At 40.1% G+C, this 21,636-nt stretch overlaps 1 protein-coding gene across 5 annotated transcripts in view; it reads right to left on the reverse strand.

The window, feature by feature from the left end:
- med13a (mediator complex subunit 13a) overlaps nt 1-21,636 on the reverse strand; it is a 208,567-nt gene that overhangs the window by 19,341 nt on the left and 167,590 nt on the right. For all 5 annotated transcript variants that reach the window (XM_048612425.1, XM_048612423.1, XM_048612424.1 and 2 more), the window contains 7 exons: nt 20,117-20,340; nt 19,785-19,977; nt 18,450-18,855; nt 13,876-14,095; nt 5,749-5,940; nt 4,320-4,543; nt 330-472 (listed from right to left, as the gene is read on the reverse strand). In XM_048612425.1, coding sequence (XP_048468382.1) covers nt 330-472; nt 4,320-4,543; nt 5,749-5,940; nt 13,876-14,095; nt 18,450-18,855; nt 19,785-19,977; nt 20,117-20,340 — 1,602 coding nt within the window. The remainder of the gene's footprint in view (nt 1-329; nt 473-4,319; nt 4,544-5,748; nt 5,941-13,875; nt 14,096-18,449; nt 18,856-19,784; nt 19,978-20,116; nt 20,341-21,636) is intronic.

Raw genomic sequence — 21,636 nt, forward strand, 5'->3', positions numbered from 1 at the left:
AACATTTTGCAATAATGCACAGTTCTCCTACCAATGACTGAACTCAGGATTAGACCAAACCCCTCTCTCATAGTGGAAAAATATGTTGTATGTTATGAATCAACATTCTTCTTACAAAATAGCATATCATCCAATTGAGTGAGTGAGTAGTACAGGTCTGGTAAAATTGTTCTTTAATATATGCCTTGTGAAAACAATCGATACTAAGCATAACTCACATCTGGAACTAATAGCTAAAGAAAGATTTTCCAGCAACACACCAAAAAAGAGTTAACTAAATGTGCAGTGTACCAGTTTATAAGATGCTGTTGGATGTTCATTTGTTTTACCTTTTAATTCTCCATGTCCTATCCTCCCCAGACGCCCAACAACAACCCTCCAGGGTAGTGACGTCATCTGCATGATGCCCAAACACCAATCCCAGAGTTTTTGCAGACCCATTCTCCGGGGTGAACCTTTCCGCCTGCGAGCCCTGTCAGATCAAATAAAAATCACCATTTTAGTAAGAATAGATAATTCAAGAAACATTCATCAATTTAAGTAACCTGCACAGAGATAGAAACAGTATTAAAATTTCAAGTTAATGATCACTCTTCAGAACAAGAAAAAGTTAGAGCCAACAGGAAGGGCAGGTGGTGACAGTACAAAAGGGAAGGTCTATGATGGGGTGGAAGGCAAGAGAAGTTAAATGACAAAAGGATGGTGATGCAAAGTAAATGATGATGATAACGGAACTCGCGAGTAAACTAGAGACGGGTTTACAGGCGGTACAGGCATAACAGAATTATTTCCAGTTGCTGTAGTCCAAAAACATGGGGGCAGAGGTTACGATCTCAGCTGATGGTTATGGCTTGACAGACCACAAGTTCTTTTTCTTTTACTTTAATGAGAAGGTCAGTCACCGACCATAGTCATTACAGGTTACAAATGTGTTTTTAAACAAGAGAATATCAATGTTTATTATACAAAAGAAAACATGAACCACAGTACACTATTCAAGAATTCTCTTAAAAAATTCATTACAAATATCAGAAAGCAAGTTTCAACCCCTTTATCCCAACAATAACCTTACAGATACATAAACCTCAGTAAAGGATCACTCCTATCTCTATGCTAAAGCTCCTTGTTCGCTGGCACCACTGTTATTGATTTTCTTTTCAGCACATTTCCTTCCCTAGTTCCTGCTCCTAGTTTCTATGTTTTATATTAACTTGCTGCAATTTTCTTCAATTAATCTCTCTTCCCCCGAAGCCTATAAACAAACTACTAACCCAACTCACTGGTACTACTTAATGTGGCTTCCTTAAAATTCTTTGCTTCAGCAGCCTTGCAGGATGTCTTCTTCTCTTCAGAACTCCACAGCCACCTTCTTTTGGATATTTCCTCTATGCAAATCAGGGCTTCTCTCAGCCCTCTCCCTGACTGTTTTGGAGACTGGTACAAGCAACTTTTGCTGCCTTAGACCTCTTCTTTCGGAATCAACCTGCTTATCTTTCTCTTTCAGTTGTAAAATTCAAGTCAGCAAACAGCTTAAGAATGATTTAAAAACTGAAAGAACTGCCAATGCTGTAACAAAAACAAAGTTCCTGCTCAGCAGGTCTGGCAGCATCTGTGAAGAAAAAAAATCAGAGTTAACGTTTCGGGTCCAGTGACCCTTCCTCAGAACACAGACTGCTGAGCTCTTCCAGCAACTTTGTTTTTGTAAGCAATGATTTTTCAGGAATGGTGGTATTGCTAGTCATTTATCTAAAATCAACTGATTCTTTGAAATGTTGCTTCAACCTTATTGTTCAAAATTACTTTGATCTTGCAAAATAAAATTAAACAAGACTTCACAGCACTGTAAACTAAAATCCATTTTTGCCTCTACTTCAGAACAAACGTTTCCAAATAATGGTAATATACTGTGAGCCTACATCACAATCTGAAATGGTCGATCTTAGCTGCAAAATACTTAATCAGAAGATGAGTTGCTGCTTCTAGAGATTATGTTACATGTTACTGGTACAATGTAAGTGGCAAAGAACAGAGATGTCAGAGTTGGGGGATAGCAGGAACAGATTTAAAATAGCCTTAAATCAGAAGGCCAGGGTTGCATTTGCAGAGGTGTTCTGTAAGGCAGCAATCCAAACTACATTCGGGAATGCAACCACACCATGAACACAGTATGCTAAATTGATGGAAGCATAAGTAAAATGTTGCTTCCTCCAGAAGCATTTTAGAATCTGGACAGTGTGAAGAAAGGAAAAACCAAGGGCAGGTGCTGAATCTTCTGTGCTTCCATGAGAACCATGCCAGGTGAAGGGAAGGGGTTGGTTGAGAAACGAACCAGTGTGTCACTGAGGAAATGGTCCTTCAGGAATACTGAAAGAGAAGATAGGTTTGGTGATGCCACCACACTGTGGAATGATCTGCTGAACTTAGTAGCCGGTGAAATGTAAAGTCAGGATGTGAAAATCCCTGATCTGGTTCTGGGAGGAATAGAAGTTTTGAAACCAAACAGACATGGGAAGAACAAAAGGGTCCTTTGAGGAAGCAAAGCAGAAGGAAATGCAGTTGTGGCTACAACAGTCAGTGGGCTTACAGCGCAAACTGACCAACAGATCATTTCCAGAAACAGAAGCTGAAGGGAAGAGCTGAACATGGAGATCACACGAAAATGAGGGATGTCTTGAAATTGGATTAAAGTTGATCAAATTTCCTAGTTTAGAGCAAGCCCAACCGTGACAGTCAATGTACGAAAAATAAAGCGAGGAAGACGGCTCAAAGAGAACAGGAACAAAGAAAATATGTTCCATATATGCCATGAACAGAGAAGCAGTTAGCTCAGTTGGAGTTTGATTCTTCTTCCAGCTAAGTTACAATTGCTTTCCGCCTCCTCTCCCTGCTCCTGACTGTGGAAGGAAAAACCAAACTACCTCGACAAAGCTGCCAAGAAACAGTATAGGAAGAAGTATCAGCCAATAATGAGCCAAGATCTGCATTTGAGCAAAGGACAAGTGCAATAATCATTAAAAGGTTTGGATAGCTACAGCAAATTATACACATTCCCACAGCAACATCTTCAGTCTATAGGAAGTGAGTGGAATCAAAGGAGAAATTGTTTAATGTGTTGGACCTCAATGACGGAAGAAATTGAGTCCCTCAGGGTGTGCTGGTTGGGTGTGGAGTTCAGGAGCAATTGGATATCAACGATGAAAAGGAGATCCTTTTAGGCAGAAAACCTAACCGTACTGGTAGCAATGGACATCATAAGAAACATGGATGTAGATGGAAATGGACTGAACAAGCAGAAAAAAAAATACATTGAAATAGGAAGAATAAGTTCCATAGGGCAAAAACAAGCTGGAACAATGATAAATTTCTGTTGGTGGGTCTGAGGAAGCATGTATAGACAGCTGTGTGGGTTTGAAGATAAAAAAGGTTGGATCACCTCTAGCTACAGACAATGGATTGACTCATCACATCTGTCATCCATACCTGGGTTGAGTCCTCTGCTGTCCTCTCTAGAACTCCGCAGCTTTTCAGCTCTGATCAAAGGGCTGAAAATACCGGTATTTCCCTTTCTGTATGCCTTCTCTTTTTAAGAATTCTTTTCACTCTTGCAATCTCAAGTACCGCTTCATTTCTCCTATGGTCCATATGTGGAAATTGTTTTTTTATTCATAGGGGGTAGAGTCACTGGCTGGCCAGGCAGCATTTACTGCTTGTCCCATACATCCTTTCAGCATTTCAAAAGACTCTACTTCCCTTCACAGAATTTATTTGTTGCCCAAGTTTGAGGCATACAGGAAAACTGAATTTAACTTGCGCTTTCTTGTTGTTTAACATTCTTCATCTTCACAAAATTAGTTCTGGCCATCTCCATCCTTCTAGCAGCTATGATCTTGTCATCATTTATCTTAAATTGACCAATTTATCAACTTGATCCAAAGTGACACTATTTAATTCAATCTTCATTATTTTCTTCTAAGGTATTCCTACTAGTTATCAATTTGTCTTTTTGGTGTTTACAGCTAAGCCATTATCTACAATATTTTGTTCAGCCTCTTCTGAACTAAGTATCTTTCACATGATTCTCCACGTATTACCACTGTATGTCTCTCTAATGGTTGCTTTATTTATTTCAATGTGCAAGCAAGTTTACATAATTTTTTTTCATGTGAACATAGACACTATGCACCTTACAGACTAACTAGAATGATCTGATCTTTCCTGTAAACTAATGCCAGTCTCAGCTGCTAGCAATTTTAAGACAAACTTTTTTTCTGGACTGGTGAGTTAGTCTACATTTTGATATTTTTCTGTTGTCAACACACCTGTTTGGGACATCTATATTAATGATGCAGGTTTCCAGCATCTCTCCATAGAGATCCGTACATGTTCCAAGCAACCACCTCTGATCACGTGACAAGCAATAGCCAACAAAAAGAACATTGTATTTCTGGCTCGCCTCTCCAAATGTCTCTCCCAGCTCAGTCTGCTTATCCTTCACTGGAGCCAAGATAAACGGCGGGCTGTAAATCCGCAAATGCTCTGGTCTCTGCAGCAAAAAGATAAAAGGTAGATTCTGAATTAGGTCATATTTTAAATATTTCAACATGATAAATAGACCAATGAGTAAATGCATTTCCTAGTGTGGTATTGTAGCACAGCAGGGAGTTTAAGACCCTTAGATTTCTCAAGGGTTATTTCACTTCCTAACCTTTTAATGGGGTGGAAATGGAATAAAAATTGCATCGGAGGACTTTTTTTTTTAAGCGTAGGGCTATTACATATTAAGAATTATCATCTTAATTACAAGATATAGTACAATACTAAAACATTATGGTACTGGGTATCCAGTTGAATTGAAAGGTACAGCATCGTGCCATCAAAAACATTCCTGAGCTGCAGCATAGCACCACAGCCTCCTCAGTGAAAATGACCTAGTCTGAGATAATGCCAATGTTTCTTCAGTCCATCAGCCTCTAATGGGTAAAAATATCATACTGCAACTGTCCTAACCAGTGGGACGTAAACTGAGACCAATTTCCAGTTGAACAGGTGGCATGCATTGCTGATTTGGTCTCAATGCTCCAGTCTCTAGTTTGGCATAATACCAGCAGATAGCCATTATCTGTGCTTTTGTTACCTACAGATACACATGCATAGCCAACATTAGCAAGATTCCCACTGTGTTCAATTCTAACTGAAATTCAGTGTCAAAATACTCCAGATCAAAAACTACAAACTTTACTTTGTACTCCCAGTTTTTAAAGAGGGTTTCCTTTATCACAGACATACAGATTAACCAAAGTAGTCTCCCACTACGGGTATAAAATACCAAGGGAAGTACAAGTATTTAATGAAAAACCTCTCATTCATATTTTATTCCTATCTTTTACATCCAATTGCAATCTTTACCCCTTTGATGCATTTCAAATCTTGTAGTCATATTCTACACCCAAACTGGATAAGAAATCATAGCATAAAAAGACATTGCCTGTTGAAATTCCCCTTTTGAAACAGAACACTCCAAAAATGTCAAGCAGAAGTTTTATCAGGGCATTAAAAACTTTGGCTCAAGAGAAACTACACAAGCACAAAATAAACTGAGGAAAAAATACAAATTCAATGCTTGAGCTGGGGAAAAGCAAAAGACATATTCATATTGGCCACTTTGTCTTCAGGAGAACTGCCACCAATCAGAAGTGGACCAGGCTGCTTTGGTATGTGAAGGCTGTGAAATGAAGAGTTTTTACTCACATCTGGACTCTTTAAGGTGCTGTCTAAGGCCAATCCTGGGCCAAAGCCAGTCAGTGCTTTTACATAGGTGGAGGGTGGTAATGATCTCCGGCATTGAGTGAACACAGAAAACGCCAAAGATTTAAGGTGCTGGGAGTACAGATGCCGATCATCATTTTTCACAGGCTGTAACAGATACTGACATGGAACAATCTGCGAAGATAACATAAATAAAAACTGTAAGTGAACCTAGGCTCAGTTTGTTAAAATTCTTAAACAAGTAGGCCTCATAAAATCTAACTCTACTGAAAAGCTCCAATCTCAATAATGTACACTATGCCCTAGCTGAATGTTTAAATTAGGACAGCTAGCTGTTTCCAACATTACTCCTGCAGCATGCAAGAATAATGTAAGAGAAAAGTAAGATGGGCTGCCTTAGAGAAACTTGAAACTGTTTTCCATATTACAACAGTGACTACATTTCAAAAGCACTTTGCTGGCATTCAGATGCCCCGAGGTTGTAAACAGCACTTCAGAAATTCAAGTCATTCCTTCTTATTTTTTTATCATCTTCGTGCTACTCTGTAATGCCTTAGATCATTACTAACAATGATGAGACAAATAACAAGTGCTTATGCTGAAATGTAGTTCCACAGGATTGACACCTTTTAATTTCTTGATCAAAACATTGTTTTTGAAGGTTATAAATGGAGAAACAATTTCAATAGATTGTTTTACTATAATAATTGGGACCATAAGGAGCAGCAGAGGGAGGAAAGGATAGAGGCCAAAGCCAATCCAATTCCTCATATATGCCTCACCAATGAGATAACAAATCAGAATCAGACAGCATAATTCATCTTTCTATTTCCTTCCATGCTCTGACTAGTACTGGCCCAAGATAATATTTTGGAGACTTAATTATTCACCATATGTACAAGTATCTTAGGTAACAGACAGCCAATGTCCAAGGTGACCAAAGTCGCGAAGACTAGTGCAATATAGAAAACAATGTAGATGGAAGCATAAAACTACACTGACATAGATAGACTAAAACAGCTAAAACTGCAGCAAATGGGTTTCAACAAGGCAAATAATACAAGAAATATGGATTAGATACATTCTTTCTTGTATTATGAACTTTGGATACTGGGCATTTATTAGGTACTATAATCAATACATGTTGGCATAGGCCTTTGGTAGGGAAAAAGTTCATAAGTGGTATGTGAAAACTTGTTTGCATTAATTAGGTGTAAATAAAGGCTGTTACGCAACTATCAGGGATAACATCACTAACCATTTATATGAAGGGTAAAAAGCTAGAATAATTCAAAAGGATTAAATGGAAATCAAGACAGCTTAAAATGATGGCGTACATCTGTGGAATATGCAGTTTAACAATAATAAAAAAAACAAGAACAGGACAATTCAGAATGACTAGGCTAGGGATTCCAAATTATAGGTCATAATCCCAGTGGGGTCATCAGATGAAATTTTGAGGTCACAACTCCCAGGTTATAATACAGGCCATGGTACAGATACTCTGTTTTGAATGTCTGGAACTGACTCCAAGGTTCTGGAATATAGAACCACAATGCTCACAGTTTGGTGGTAGTAAAGATCAAGTTTCACACTGGTAGCCTTAAGTCTTTTTGAGTTATACACTTATTCAAGGGATATGTGTATCACTGGCTGAGCCCGCATTTATTTCCCATCCCTAATTGCTCTTGAGGTGTTGGTGGGGTGATGCCTTCCTGAACCGCTGCAGTCCATATTCTGTAGGTAGTCTCACAGTGCCTTTAGGGAGGGATATCAGGATTTTGACCCAGTGACACATTTTCAAGGAAGGATGGTGAGTGGTTTAAAGGGGAACATGCAGGTGGTGATATTCCCATGTCCATGCTGCCTAAGGAGCTTTGTTGAATTTCTGCAGTGCTTCTTGTAGCAAGTACACACTGCTTCTACCTGAGCATCAATAGTGGGAGGAGTGGATGTTTGTTGGTATGGTTTCAAACCGGTTGCTCTGTCCTGAATGATGTCAAGGTTCCTGAATGCTTTTGGAGCTGCACTCATCCAAGTAAACTGGGAGCATTCCATCAAACTCCTGACTTATGCTTTGAAGGTGGGGGACAGGCTTTGGGGAGTCAGGAGGTGAGTTACTCACTGCAGTATTTCTAGCCTCTGACCTGCTCTTATTGGCACAGTATTTTGTGCCTAGTCCAGTTCAGTTTCTGTCAATGGTAAGCCTGATGATTTTGATAGTACATAATTCAGTGATAGCGATATAAATGAATATCAAAGAATAATAGTTAGATTCCCTCTTGCTGAAAATGGTCAATGCCTGACACTTGTGCAGCACTAATGTTACTTTCCACTTTTCAGTCCTGTACTGGACATTGTCCAGGTCTTGCTGCATTTAGAAATGGACTACACCTGAAAAGCACCCAAGGATTCATGCATGTTGATTAACATTGTGCAGTAATCAGCCAACATCCCCATTTCTGACCATATGATGGAGCAAAGGTCATTAATGAAGCAGCTAAAGACATTATCCTGAGGAACTTCTGCAGAGATGTCCTGGAGCTAGGGTGATGGACCTCAAAACCATCTTCTCTTATGCCAAGTATTACTCCAATCAGTGGAGAGTTTTACCCCTAATTCCCATCAACTCCAGTTTTGATCGAGTTACTTGATGCCACACTTGGTCAAATGCAGCCTTGATATCAAGGGTAGCCAGTCAGTCCTTGGCACCTCACCTCTGGAATTCAGCTCTTTTGTCCATGTTTGGACCAACACAGTAATGAGGTCAGGAGCTGAGTGGTCAAGGTGGAATCTAAATGGAATGTCAGTCAATATCTTTTTGCTATTTAAGTGCAGCATGATAGCACTGTTAATGACTTCTTCCATCATTTTATTGATGACTGAGAGAAGACTGATGGGGCAGTAACTGGCTGAGTTGGACTGTCCTGCTTTATGTGTACCTAGGCAAATTTCTACACAGTCAGGAGATGTCAGTTTTGTAGCTGCACTGGAACAGCCTGGCTAGGGGCACAATATGTTCTGGAGCACAAATCTTCAGTACTATTGCCAGAAAATTGTCAGGGCCCATTGCCTTCAACCACTTCTTGATATCATGTGGAGTGAAACAAATTGGCTGAAGTCTGGCACCTGTGAGCCAGAAAAGGCAGAGATAGCTCATCCCCTCAGCACTTCTCACTGAAGATTGTTGCAAATGCTTCAAACTTACCCTTTGCACTAACCTGCTGGGCTCCCCCATTATTGAAGATAGGGTTGTTTCCAATCTCCTCCAGTGAGTCATTTAATTGTCCACTACCATTCACAACTAGATGTGACCCCACTACAGAGCTTAGATCTGAGCTGCTGGTTGTGGAATTGCTTAGCTTTATCACTTGCTGTTTATGATGTTTGGCATGCAAATAGTCCTGTTTTGTAGCTTCACTAGAAACTAAAAACCTCATTTTTAGGTATACCTGGTGCTGCTCCTGACATGCCCTCCTACATTCTCCATTAAACCAGGGTTGATACAATTTGGCTGCTGATGGCCACAGCCTTGAGTTGCTGGATCTGTTCTATCCCATTTAGCACAATGACAGTGCCACTCAACACAATGATGTGGTAATCTTAATACTGAAATATGGGAGCAGAATTCGGCCATTCTGCCCGTTGAGTCTGCTCTGCCGTTCAATCTTGGCTGGTATGTTCCTCAACCCTGTTCTCCTGCCTTCGCCCCGTAACCCCTGATCCCCTTACCAATCAAGAACCTATCTATCTGTCTTAAATACACTCGATGCCTTGGCCTCCTCAGCCCTCTGCAGCAATGAGTTCCACAGATTAACCACCCTCTGGCTGTGGGAAAAAAAAAATCTTCCTCATCCCAGTTCTAAAGGGTCGTCCCTTCCTCAGGAGGCTGTGCCCTTGGGTCTTAGTTTCTCCTACAAGTGGTAACATCTTCTCCACATTCACCCTATCCAGGCTTCAGTATTCTGTATGTTTCAACCAGATCCCCTCCCTTCTAAACTCCATTGAGTACAGACCCAGAGTCCTCAACCATTCCTCAAACGTCAAGCTCTTCATCCCCGGGATCATTCTTGGAAACTTCCTCTGGACCCTCTCCAAGGCCAGCACATCCTTAAATATGGGGCTCAAAACTGCTCAGAGAATTCCAAATGGGATCTAACAAAAGCCTTATACAGCCTCAGCAGTACATCTCAGCCCTTGTATTCTAGCCCTCTTGAAACGAATGCCAACACTGCACTTGCTTTCTTAACTGCCAACTCAAACCTGATGTTAACCTTAAGAGAATCTAGGACTCAAGTTTCTTTGTGCTTCAGATTTATGAAGCCTTTCCCCATTTAGAAAATAGTCTATACCTCTTTCTGCCTACTGAAGTACTAAATGTCACATTGACACACTGTTTTCCATCTGCTACTTCTTTATTCCCTCTTCTAGCCTGTCCAAATCTTCCTGCAGCCTTTGCTTCCTCAATATTATCTGTCCCTCCACTTCGAATCATAGAATCGCAGAATCCCTGCAGTGTGGAAGCAGGCTGTCCCAAATAGACTTATTTTGGTGTCACGTGCAAACTTAGCAGCAATACCCTCAGTTCCTTCCCCCCCAGATCATTACAGAATGTCATGAATAGTTGTAGTCTCATTACTGACTCTTGCAGAAATCTACTAGTCATTGGCTGCAAACTCTCTGCTTTCTGCCAGTCAGCCAATCTTCTATCCATACCAGTACTCTGCCCTTGACACCATGCGCTCCAATCTTATTTAGCAGCTTCCTATGTTGCATCTTGTCAAAGGCATTCTGGAAATCTAAACAGACCAGCAGGTGATTTCATTACCCATGTCTGACCTGATGCCATGAGTCCACAGTCAATGTTGAGGACTCCGAGGCTTGCTAAGCAATTTCAGAGGATATTTAAGAGTCAACTGCATTGCCGTGAATCTGGAGTCACATGCAGGCCAGCAATTTCCCTTCCTAAAGGGCAACAGTAACCAAGTAGATTTTTGCAACTATCAACAATGAATTCATGGTCATCATTAGAGTTCTAATTCCAGATTGAATTCAAATTCCACTGTCTGTCATGACAGAATTCAAACACAGTATTACCTCAGTGTGTGAATTACTATCCCCATGAATAAGACCACTAGGCCATCATCTCTGCCTTGAGCACACCCATTTTTTGGTTGATCACAGTGGTTTGCATCAAATCTCAACGCTAATCAAAGTTTAGATGTCAACTGGAGATCAGAGGTGCACAATAAACCACACTGCCAGACTTTTAGAGACTGTGCCACAACATGCCTGCTTCATGGCTCATTAGGCCTGGCAAACAGCACAAGATTTTCACCAAAATAGTTACAGATTTTTAAAAATACAATTTCCTACTTTAAACTTAGTGTAGACTTTAAATACTGAAAGGTACTGTCGTGTTGTTGCGTTTTATTTTGGTGCCATTCTTCCCTTGCTAAAGAAGTGACAGACACTAAACCTCCATCCCTCCCCTTCAGCTCTCAAACCCCAAAAATCATCTGGGCCTGCACAAAGACTGAGGGATTAAAATGGGATCCTATTGGGAAAAAGTCCAGGAAGCACTGTGTGAGGCACTCTGCATGTTTTTTTCATACAGATATGGGCCAAGGCAGGTACCTGGTCACAATGTCAGTTAACGGCAAAAACAAAATATTCCTTTGCATTTCAAAATCCTTTTATCGTGTTGCCCCCATTTTCACTTCAGCTGCTCTACTGAAAATGATCTACTCAATACGGAAAACTCGAGGTCAAACATCTCCTTCACTTCCAATGGAGCTGTTTACAGCAAAGTGATGTATTGCTTTTGTGAAAAATGAATACTATTTTCATGTTCCTTTACAATGCTTTTGCTCAGTTGCAATATACGATACTATCTTCTGACCCAAAGAAGCAACACTCTTGGCCTCTTCACTAGTCCTAAAGTAGCCACTAGGAATTAGCAGCAGCACAAAAAGACTTGCCTCTAAGAAAGCATAACTTTTTAAATAGTTTTAACACCCATTTACTTAACTGAATCTAACAAAGTGTTTTAGGGCAAAAGTCACTTGCGCTACATACAACAACGATGCAGCAGCATTATTTAAGTGCAGAACATTTTAACACAATACTTCCATTTACACCTTCCTATTTCATCAATCACACCCCTCCTCCCAAATGAAAGGATCTACTCAAGTGATAATTGATGTTAAGAATTTAATTGAAACTGAACAAAATCATAGAGTCCTGATCAAACGTTTAGCAACTGAACTAACAAAAACAAGAATCAACATAACTTGAAATGCAAAGGGATATTTTGTTTTTGCCGTTAACTGACATTGTGACCAGGTACCTGCCTTGGCCCATATCTGTATGAAAAAACATGCAGACTGCCTAACACAGTGTCCTCAGAGCAGCTGGTACTGGCATGGAAACAGTTCAGTTACACATACATGTACATCCATTATTTTGTTCAGATCCTGCACCGCAGAGGACTAAAGATCAAAACAAACAGATTACGTATGCACAAGCTGAGAAAACACTGTTCAAACAAGTGGCTCACTGCAAACATTTCCTGCTGAACCAAATACAGACCCCTTGACAATAATTTTAACTTCACTAAACAACTCCAAATCTAGGAGTAATTTAAATAGATAATGCCTGGTTACAGTATTATGATAGCATTTTATATAAGATATTTACATTTTTTTTTAAGAATGAGCTCGTTTTCTAAGGCATTGTTCACCACAGAAAAATGCAATGGGGTAGCAGGAACAAAGGTATAAACAATTCACACAAACTGGAAGATTGCATGGACGACACTAAAGGGACTCAGATTAGCATGATAATTTTAAAAAATGAGGAGAGACAATGACAGAAGTATTAGAAAAAGTTTAAGATGCAAGTAGATAAGCTTGGGTAAAATTGAATGGGCAACACCACTAGTAATATGTTTTAAGAATACTTGAATATGAATGTATTAAAATCAGCCTGTTTTATGTTAAGCAGGGCAAGCGTAAAATAATCTGACTAACGGCACCTTCCCCAACATTAAGTGAATTATATGATTATTTAAGCCAAATTTGAAAAGGCTGAAGTGTGTTGTGAACCCACTCAAAGAGACAAGAGTGCAATAACTGCTGAGCTCAAGCAACATCAAAGTGCTTCAATTTAAAAAAAGCTATTCCAAGTCTGTATAATTAATTTAAAAATATTTACTCTGGGGGGACAAAAAACCCACAGCACTTTTTTGAAATTTTTAGAACACGTCACTAACAACATGATTATAATAGTACAGTTTGTAAGATAGGTTAGTTTTAAAAAAAAAGCCTATAACTATGTAATGTTTTTGTAAAATTAATACAGGCTTTGAAAAAAAAACTCTACATATGCAAACTTCAAGCTTTGCCTAACAAAATAAAGCAATACATTTCCTTTACATCCTACTACATGGAAGACCATGTTATTAATTTTTGTTAGTTTTTTCCAAGTTTACAGTGATCTGGGGGGAAAAAAATTCATTTCTAAGCTTTTCATGGTACTATCGTACTCTGGTTGAGGGATGGTGAGGTTTTATGTCCATAAATCACTGCCAATTCTGTTTTTTTTCAGAATCCCTACAGTGTGGAAACAGGTCCTTCGGCCCAACAAGTCCATACTGAACCTCAGAGCATCCCACCCAGACCCATCCCTCTATAACCTACCTAATCTTCACATCCCTGAACACTATGGGCAATTTAGCATGGCCAATCCACCTAACCTGCACATCTTTGGACTGTGGGAGGAAACCGGAACACCCGGAGGAAACCCACGCAGACACGGGGAGAATGTGCAAACTCCACAGACAGTCACCCGAGGCTGGAATCGAACCCAGGTCCCTGGTGCTGTGAGGCAGCAGTGATAACCACTGTGCCACAGTAGTTTTGCACTACTAGAAGGGAACATAAGAGTAAATGGGATGAGATGGCCCTCCAAACAATGCTTTGCTATAACGAGCGAGTCAAGAGATTTTTTATGAAGGCAACTTGTACTAGTTGAGAAAACACATGTTACAAAATACCATCTCTTCTATAATTATTTACTGTACCATCCAACATTTAAAAGTGCACTCACTTGCACAGATATTGCATTCTTGACGTTCTGTGGTAAGAAATGAATCATCTCTAGGTAGCAGCGTAATAGCCCAAGTGTCCAAACATTTGAAGATGACGACCTTTCATCCTCTGCATTGTAAGTAAAAGGATCCACAATGTACACAACGATGGATGGTGGATAATTGATGGCATGAGACTCCCCCTCCGTTGGGACCCCAATTTTATCCCTTTCCATGGTGCTACAATACAAATAAAGTATAAAAATTAAATAGGACAACAAAGATTACATATAATTATCTAAGGTGTTTCAGCAATAATACAAAACAGGACTTTTGCAACACCAAAATGAACAGTATTAGCCAATATCTTTTTGAAGAAAATCTAGCCCATAATGAAAAGATGAGTCTTCTGAAGACAGCAGACTGAAAAGATCCTCGGGCAAATTAACTGGGGCAGTCTCAATCCAACTGTGGGCATATGCTTATAACACAAACTATCCTAAGATGACACTGCAACAAACTTAAGACTTTAAGATTGGTTTGTTTTGGACCACTGTTTTAATGAAGATGAAGGAAGGGAGTGACGTGACCTGTTTGGTGACCTGTCTAACAAGAGGCCCGTGTGATGTGGTTATCAAAGATTAAAGGTAGGCTTGGATTAATCACTGTAAGGAAGATGCAAGGGATTCACACTTGGAGACAACGGTAGCAGTATCTATGTTTCCAGTGGTTAGATTATTAAGTCTTCAGAGCACTAGGAAAGTGTTGAGAATGTTAGGCATATACTGGATGCAAGGCCCTTGTGATTCACATTGCCACTGATATATAGAGTGAAAGTCCAAGGTTTCCTGAAACTTTCTGACAAGCAAGACTGTCAGGATTCGAGATAGAAAAAGAGAGAGCACCTATAGCCAAAATGTCTCTGTAATTCACCCCACTGGAACACAGGTTGGAGGTCATGCTTGGATTGAAAAGAACAAATTCACAAGGATTTAAAAAGATGTTGGTTCATTCCTCTTGCGTGAGCTAGAGGATTAAACGCCATGGATAACCCTCACCACGAAAGGCAATTTAGGGATTCATAATTACCAGATTGGGACAGCACCACTACTAGGGCAGTATCGCAAGTACCTCTGCTGATCTATTGCTTTTTAGCAGACCACCTTGCAAACCAATAATGAGGAGTATTAGGTTTAGCTATTTACTTAGTGCATTACTTTGAAAAGACCAATGCTTAAGTAGCTCTTTTGTGATACTGGCCCAAACATAAACACAACTTCTTATAAACTGATCAAGCCAGAAAGTTTGTAATTTTTTAAATGTATTTTCCTAAATCTGTGATAAATTGTAACACTCTGGATTCTGAGAGATCTACATTAGATATAATATTCACAGGAAAACAAAAGCAGAATCTATGAAATGCCCTTTTAAGATTTGATGCATTACTACTGCAGTTCATTTCACAGTACTGCTGTTATATCTGCAAATACCACAAGGCCCAAGAGAAATGCCTCTGATCCAGTTCCAACTGAAGCGCTGCAACTAGTTACACTTTTGGAAAGAACCAAGGATCTGTGAAAAAGTTCAAAAGACATTTACAAGAATGTTTCCTGGGATGACGAACTTTGGTCACAAGAACAGGTTGGAAAAACTGGATTGTTCTCCTTGAAACAGGAGATTGAGGAGTAATTTTACAGCGGTATAAAAGATTATGACAAGTCTGGATAGAGTAAATCAAGGAAAACCTGTGCCCTTTAGCTGATAACACAAGAAAAGAATGCGGGTTTAAGATTTTGAGCAAACAGTGAAGTAGGATTGTGAGGAAGAACTTTTTATTATCAAAACGAGCAATAATGACTGGAACTTTCTGCCCACAAGGATGGTTGGAATAGAAGCAAAGATTTCAAAAGGAAATTGGATTGGATCACATCCAAGAGAAATAGTGTGTTGGAAATCAAGTCCCAGTACTCCTGAAGTCGGCACAAAAAGTGAAAGATTTTACCAAAGTACGCAAAATTCCCCAATTTACTTATCCTTTAGGCCTAGATTAAGAAAGGACAGGCTAGGTTTCTATACTTAACAAGAATTTCTATTTAATGCAAATAAATAGGTCCTAGCCACAGGTAAACTATGAACTGTCAACATGTAACTCTACTGGTTAAAGCTCTAAACCCCTTATGAATTCATGCCACAGACAGACAGACACAGACACACACAGACAGACACAGACACACACAGACAGACACGGAGTTATGGATGGAGGAAAATTCTGGGAAGGCAGTTCAATGGTCCCCGTCACTGGTTTGTTGAGTTGATACTTTTGGCTTGCTAGGACTTTGCTAGGATGATTGCACAATATTCAGCATAATTTTGCTCCTCAGATGTCCATGTTCACGTCCATTACCATGACCAGGACCAAATGCAGCAGGGCCCAGACAATATCCAGCCTTGGGCTGAAAAGTGACAGTAACATATCACCATACAAATGCCAGGCTATGACCATGTCCAACAAGAGAGAATCTAATCATTGTCCTTTGACATTCAGTTGTATCGCCATCATTAAATCACTATCAATTTTCTTGGGCTTATCATTGACCAGAAACCAAACTGGACTAGCCATATACTGCAGCTACAAGAGGAGATCAGAGGCTACGATTCCTTCAGTAACTCATTTTCTGATCCTCAAAAATCTTTCCATCGTCCACAGGGTACAAGTCAGATGGAATAACCCCACTTACTTGGACAAGTACACCTTCAGCAACTCTCAAAGTTCGATACCATTCAGGACAAAGCAATCTGTAAGAGTGGCATCACTTCCACTCTATCCACCACCAATACTCAGTAGCAGCAGTGTGCATCACCGACAAGATGCATTGCAGAAATTCATCAAGATTCCTTAGACAGCATTTTCCAAACCCACGGCCACTACCATATAGAAGGACAAGGGCAGCAGGTACTTGAACACAACCTGCAAGTTCCCCTCCAAACCACTCACTATCCCAAAGTTGGAAATATGTCACCATTCCTCAGTGTCACCACATCAAAATCCTGAAACACCCTCCATAACGGCACTGTGAGTTCATCTGCAGTACAATGGTTCAAGACAACAGCTCATCACCACTTTCTCAAGGGCAACTAGCAACAGACAATAAACACAAACAACACCCACAATCCATGAACAATTTGTTTTTGAAAACACTGCTCGTTGATCTTCTCCAAATGTTTTCACTTTGAAACAGCAGGCACAGAGCAACTGGTTCATAAAGTCTCTGACTTATTGGTTAAGAGCCACTGCCTACAGCAACTGGTGAGGGAAAATAAGTTGGTTATCATCATGCATTAGGTGTTTTTCTATAGCAGCAATAAAGGGCACCAAACTCCCCTTCCGTAAGTCTGAAGGTTTCTTGCTATATCATTCACATCCACAAGCTACGCAATCACATTTATTGACAGACAGAAGGCCCTCCTCATTGGTCTGTGGAGTTGTTAGTTAACTGCTGCCAGCCAAATCTCAGTCTGCACAGATTTCCTGAGGCCAGTCATTCTATAGTAATCTACTTTCACTGCTTGAATAGGCAATAGTGTAAACAGCAGTTACACTAAAGTTTTGGAAGCTTGATTTTAAAACGTGCAGCAATCCCTTCCACAATCCTTGGTTTCCTATTTCAGTCCACTATCAAAAATGCAGAAACTTTTTTTTTTTTTTTTTTTTTAAAATACTGCCTTACAACTGGCACCTGAAGAAAATAAACCTGCAGGGCTAAATGAATTATAAGAGAATGGGACTGTCTAGCTTGTTCTGCAGAGAGCCAAAATGGACCCGATAGGCAAAATGGCCTTGTTCTGTACATCAGTATACAACAAACTCTGGTGGAACAACATGTGAAGTACTCAATTTTTTTTAGGCACCCATACCTTAGAAAGGATATAAAAGCACCAGGAGTGCAACACAGATTAACTAGAATATTGCCCCAACTCCAAAGTTATGAATATAAATTTCACAAACTAGGCTTGCATCATCTGGAACACAGGAGGTTAACAAGTGGCTTTATTCAAGTTTTTGTTGTCATAAGTGAGCTGATAACGAGAATTCAAAGCAGATCTTTTCTGCTGGTGAAGGAGGTTACAGCAAGGGCATAACTTAAAATCCAAGCCAGGATGCAATACTAAGAATGAAATGAGCGTAATAAATATTTCCTATCTGAATAGATAATTTTAAATCTGAAATTGACAGGTTAGTGCTAGCTAAGAGACATAAGGGTAAATGGATATTAGTACAAGATCAGCCATCATCTGACTGAATGGAAAAACAGGCTCAAGGGCCGCCTCCCATTAACCTTTATCTGATGTTAAACCTGAAAATATAGTGTATGTGTGACAATATCTGTAATTTATAATTTAAAAGCCTACTGACTATTCTATATATAGATTATCATGGAAACCATGCTCCTTACAATGTTTTTTGCATCCAGAAACAATGACCACAAATGAAGTAACTATGTTTTAACAACAGCATATGATTTTAGATGTTAACATTTACACATAAAATGCATTGCAATTACATAGATCATCACACAAAATACATCAATCTCACCTCTCTGGAGGTTCCTGATGTTGTTGTCCCATTCCACCAACTGCTGACTCACCAGAGATACCATTACTCTGCTGGGAGGCTGAACCCTGAGCAGTAACAACACTGGAGGAATTATTCAAATGTGCAAATGGAGGAAAAGAGGAAGACGGCTTTACTGCAGAAGATACGCCGGCCAGGTTCACAGGTACTGAGGCTACATTTGTAGTAGTACTACTGGCTACTGTGGCTGTTATGGCAGCATTTGCTAAAGTACCTGATGGTACAGGAGCACAGGTGGAAGATGCAGATGAACCCCCAGCTGAAACTTGTGCAGGAATTTGTAACGTACTGGATCGACTGCAAGAGGAAACGGGGTTAGGCTGCGAGAGTAATGAACTGTCCAATGTTTGACCAGCAAGGTACGGACCTGAAACAAGAGGAATTTTTTTTAAAAAATATGTTATTATTAACTTTAAATTTCTCAGGCATTTATCAAAGCCATCTATTTCTCAGTTAAAAACAAAAATTGCTGGAAACACAGCATATTCACAGTCTTGAAAAATAGACTGGTAGAAAAGAAATACATTCAAAAAGCATTTGGACATGGATAGGAAAGGTTTAGAGGGACATGGGCCAAACGCAGGCAAGTGGGACTAGTTCAGTTCAGGAAATCTGGTCGGCATGGACAAGATGGGCCGAAGGGCCCATTTCCGCGCTGTATGATTCCGTTACCCTAAAAATTAGATTTTCAGGCCAAGACCTTTTGATAGTTGTGATCAAGACCCTCAACCTGAAATGTTAATTTTTTTTTTTTTTTTTTAAAAACAGAAACCGATAAAAGCATTGTGCATTCCCAGCAATTTTTTGTTTCCATTTCCAGCATATATTGACATTTTCACAATCGGAGATGGAACAATTAGCACATGCAAGCAAATGGGAGCGTGAAACCAAGCTTTCTAAAGCCTTCCTTTTGTACAACACTGCATAATGGCGTGCAGCCACTGGCAACTGTGACTGATGAAATGTATCTTATTTGCAGGGAGGAAAATGCTTGGGCAATCCATATTGTAAGGACTGGATAGGACAGACATTGCACCACTGTTAGATTCTCATTCCACAATTAAATAAAACAGAACTGACAAGACAGACAGAGCATGTGGCAAATTCAATACTATTGTGATGTTTTCACAATAAATGACCAGCCATACCTGTGAAAATCCTGAAATTTTCAATATTTTGCTTTTACTCAAAGACAAATTTAAACTTTAACCAATACAGTGATCAAGAAATTTGTTCACTTTTGAATTATCCCGAAGTGATATTTCATTACCTTAACTGCTGTCACAAGTCACTTACCCAGATCATGTCTGCACACTTGAGCGTAAAGTTTCAGTTTGGAAAATGCTTCACTGCTAGCGTTCACACAGTGCTGAGAGAACCAATCATTTACCGGCTGCTCTGCAATGTTCAAGGCTGCTTTGGTCCCAACTTTCATGATCCCATCAGGAAGCAATTTCGAGATGGGCCTGTGCTGCCCAAGTCTGCAGGACTATATTTCAAACAACAATTTTTGTTCATTCTCATCAAGAATTCTGCATCAAGGTTGCACATCAAAATGTCATACCAGTTGGCAATGTTTAGCTTTGAAGATACTTAAGATATAGTCACATAAATCAAACATGATTTACCTCATAGACTGCACTGAGATCGCGAAAGAAACTTCTTGCTCCATTTAAAAGTGCTTCATTTTCTGGGCACACCACAACATAGCCAATATCTCTTTGCGATCCATATGGCTCCAGAAGGAGCTTCTCCCAGTATGGTAATGCAAATGGAGATAACACCACAAAATCACATTCATAACCCAACATAAACGTCGGGATAGGCAGTGGCTCTGGAGACTCGTCTGTACCTGTGCAAGAAGAAAGCTCGTTAATCAAAGGTCCGCATCTTCAAAAGTATTCACTACTTTCGACTCTTTGCTTCAATGTGTCTCCGCTCCACAAAATGACTTTTGACAATTTGCACAATGTAGTTTCATTTTCTGACCGAAGAGTTTGAGGTTTTTGCAGCAGTTTGTCCTCACTGAACACACCACTTTAGGTTTAAGTCCATCACTACAAGTTGTGTGCATAATCTAGGCATAGAATTACAAAACAGAAATAGCTTTTTGACTCGGCAAGCTGATGTTCTACCTCCACAAGCAATACTACTAATGCTGTATGCCAAATATTAAAGGAAATTCAAAGTGGTTTTCTTTTCTGGCATGTGGACCTCAATAAACAAGCATTTATTGCCCTTGACGGTGAGCCTTCTTAAGCTGCAATCCATGAATGAGGGGGTGGGTTGGGTACCTCTTCAGTGTTGTTGGGAAGGGAGTACCAATATATTAACCCATTGACAATGAAGGAACAGTGATATAGTTCCAAATCAGGGTAGTGTGTGGCAGGAAGGGGAATTTGCAAGTGTTGGTGCTCCAATACGTCTGCTGCCCTTGCCCATCTAGGTGGTAGAAGTCAAGTTTAGAAGGCACAATTGAAAGTGCGCTGGTGAGTTGCTGATGTGAATTTTGTAGACGGTGCTCACTGCCGGTGGTACGTATCAGTGCTGAAGGGAATGAATACTGAAGGTAGTGACAGAAAGCCAAACAACATGATGCTTTGTCCTAGATAGTGTCAAGCTGCTGGTGCATTTTCGGAGCTGCACTCACCCAGGCAAATGGAGAGCATTCCATCACTGACTTGGGCCTTAAAAGATGGTGGACCGGTTTTGGGGAGTGAGGTGGTGAGTTACTTAGCCTATGACCTACCCTTGTAGCCAAATATTTGAGTGATCCATGTTCAGTTTTTTTGTCAAGTGTAACCCCCAAAATATTGAAAGTGGAGGATTCAGGCATGATTTGATTCTCTTGGAGGAGATGGTCAGTACCTGGCACTCAAGTAATAAGCAACATTCATGCTACTCATCAGCCCTTATCTGACTGCTGCCCAGCCCCTGCTGCACAGGAACACAGATTGCTTCAGTATCGGAGTCAAGATGAAAGGGTCAAGTCAAGTCAAGTCCCACCTGCTCCAAAGATGTGTTTTAACATCCGTGGACAGGCTGAGCAGAAAATACCTTACCCTGATGAAATTTCGGGATCTTATGGCACAATGGTATTGTACCTACCTCTGAGCCAGGAGACAGAGATTCAAGTCCCACCTGCACC

This window comes from Rhincodon typus, chromosome 26, assembly GCF_021869965.1.
Source record: "Rhincodon typus isolate 14 chromosome 26, sRhiTyp1.1, whole genome shotgun sequence".
NCBI lineage: Eukaryota > Metazoa > Chordata > Chondrichthyes > Orectolobiformes > Rhincodontidae > Rhincodon > Rhincodon typus.